Genomic DNA, 1975 nt, shown 5'->3' on the forward strand with positions numbered 1-1975 from the left:
GGTTATCCACAACAACTAGTGGTTTCCAGTTTTTCACAGCATCAAAGTTAATGTAGCTCAGTTTCAAAGATTTTTATTAAACTGTACCTTTATTCACTGTTTAAAGTACATTAAAAGACACAGTAATTAAACTAAAAATAATATATTTTTATTATGTTCGTTATTATTTTTTTATAAAATTGATAAAGTAGCTGTAGAATCATGAACATAAAAAAAGATATAATCATTAGACATTAATGACTTGATTGAATCACAGACATAGTAAAGGATTGGCTTTATTTGTGACAGCTGTATAGAAAGACCTTATTTTTGGTTTGAAAATACTAATGTTTTACACCTTGTTGTTTACTTACAGGCCTGAAAAGAAGTATAGAAAATCCAATCCTCCATGTGATCGAGAAGGGATTTAGTTGAAAGTAGTTTGTACATAGTTTGTAGGTGCCAGAAATTTAATAATGATGTATCTTGCACAATAGAAATAAAAGTTAGTAGAAGTCTAGTGGACTCGATCAATTAGAATTTTCAGAAATGAAAAAAATTTAAATAATTTAATATTCTATACACATAAAACCAAACTGTTAAAAAATTTTGTGTCATATTACAGTTGAAATTGCATTTAATGTTTTACTAATTTTTTTAAAATATTGCACGTGCAGTTTTATGGCTCATTTTCTTTTAGTACAAGAATGGTATGGAAGTATTTTTATTTAGTATATGTCAGGGTTTTAAATATGAGTGGACTGAGGATTCTTCCACAGTAGGTGTCTGTTACTTGTTGGTGATAAATGTCAACAATAAACGGACAGCACACAATCCACTTGTTTTAAAATAATGTATTCAAAACAAGTCAAATGTATGTACAAAAATTCTTTACACTATAGAATATTACAGTTTTATCTAAAACTCTAAATTATTTTTTTGTTAAAAGTTCATACAGGCTGATTCAATTACTTTAGAATCCAGTTGACAAGATGAACTATTTTTCTCTACTTACGTTATCTTGTGAGTTACCACAATTGTATCTCAAACTTTAAATAATTGTGTCCTTTTCATCAAAGTCCACACACATGGATTCAATTACCTTAGAACACCCTTTGACAAGACAAATTATTCTCCTTATCTCTATTAAGTTGTGAATCTCACTTTAAAATATTGCCCGTTATGGCTAATCACTCACACACTGGCTAACTTCACATTTTCTTTCGCTAACTAATATACTGACTGAACTGCACTTTTTTCTACTTTACTTCATATGATTTGCACTTGCTTGGTCACCTATATTTATGCATTGCCCAGCTGAGGCCTCAACCATTCTCTAAACTACGTGAACGGTGTTGTAAGGTAACAACACTCACTTAAGGTAATGAGAAAAATACCGATGATTCGAGTAACATGATGTCAACAATATTAGTAAGGCCTAGATAACTGTAATTGCAAACACAACGTATGATTTGTACAGAGTTACATAACAGAATTTGTCACAACTAACACTTTTAAAAATCCATTTTCAACACCCCTGTCTTAACTCTTTCAACACAAGTTCGGTCAATTTGACCAACCACATGACCACTTTGTACTCACATAAAGTCTTTATAGATTTAATACTTCTTACTTTCAATATAGTATGTACATCTTCACAAAATTTAGCAGTCTTTCACATACAAAAAATAATATTTTTAAGTGAAGTATTTTTAATAAAATAAAATAAAGATTTGTCCATTAATATATTGAGTATTTGTTTTGAATAGTCCATGTGCAAAGTAATTTTCATGTAAAAACTAAAAATACCTTTACTCATCTCAAAAATCTCAAATTTCCTTTGTATAATCCCTAAAACCTCCTAAATGCATTTCAAACGCTTTGTTTTCATTAAAACATTATAGTTTATCTGTTACTTTCTCTTCCCTATCTCTAAACAGGATCGGTCAATTCGACCGACCTTGTAACCACCCAAAAAAAATCGAAATAAACTTAA

The 1975-nt window shown here is 29.5% G+C and overlaps 1 protein-coding gene across 2 annotated transcripts in view; it reads left to right on the forward strand.

Moving 5' to 3' along the window:
• The window catches only part of LOC106457201 (39S ribosomal protein L42, mitochondrial-like), a 19875-nt gene extending 19376 nt beyond the window's left edge, over positions 1–499 (forward strand). For both annotated transcript variants that reach the window (XM_013916595.2, XM_022383036.1), the window contains exon 6: positions 356–499. In XM_013916595.2, the coding sequence (XP_013772049.1) occupies positions 356–410 (55 nt within the window). In that variant the 3' untranslated portion in view covers positions 411–499. The remainder of the gene's footprint in view (positions 1–355) is intronic.
• Positions 500–1975: the final 1476 nt, after the last annotated feature.

This window comes from Limulus polyphemus, unplaced genomic scaffold, assembly GCF_000517525.1.
Source record: "Limulus polyphemus unplaced genomic scaffold, Limulus_polyphemus-2.1.2 Scaffold302, whole genome shotgun sequence".
NCBI lineage: Eukaryota > Metazoa > Arthropoda > Merostomata > Xiphosura > Limulidae > Limulus > Limulus polyphemus.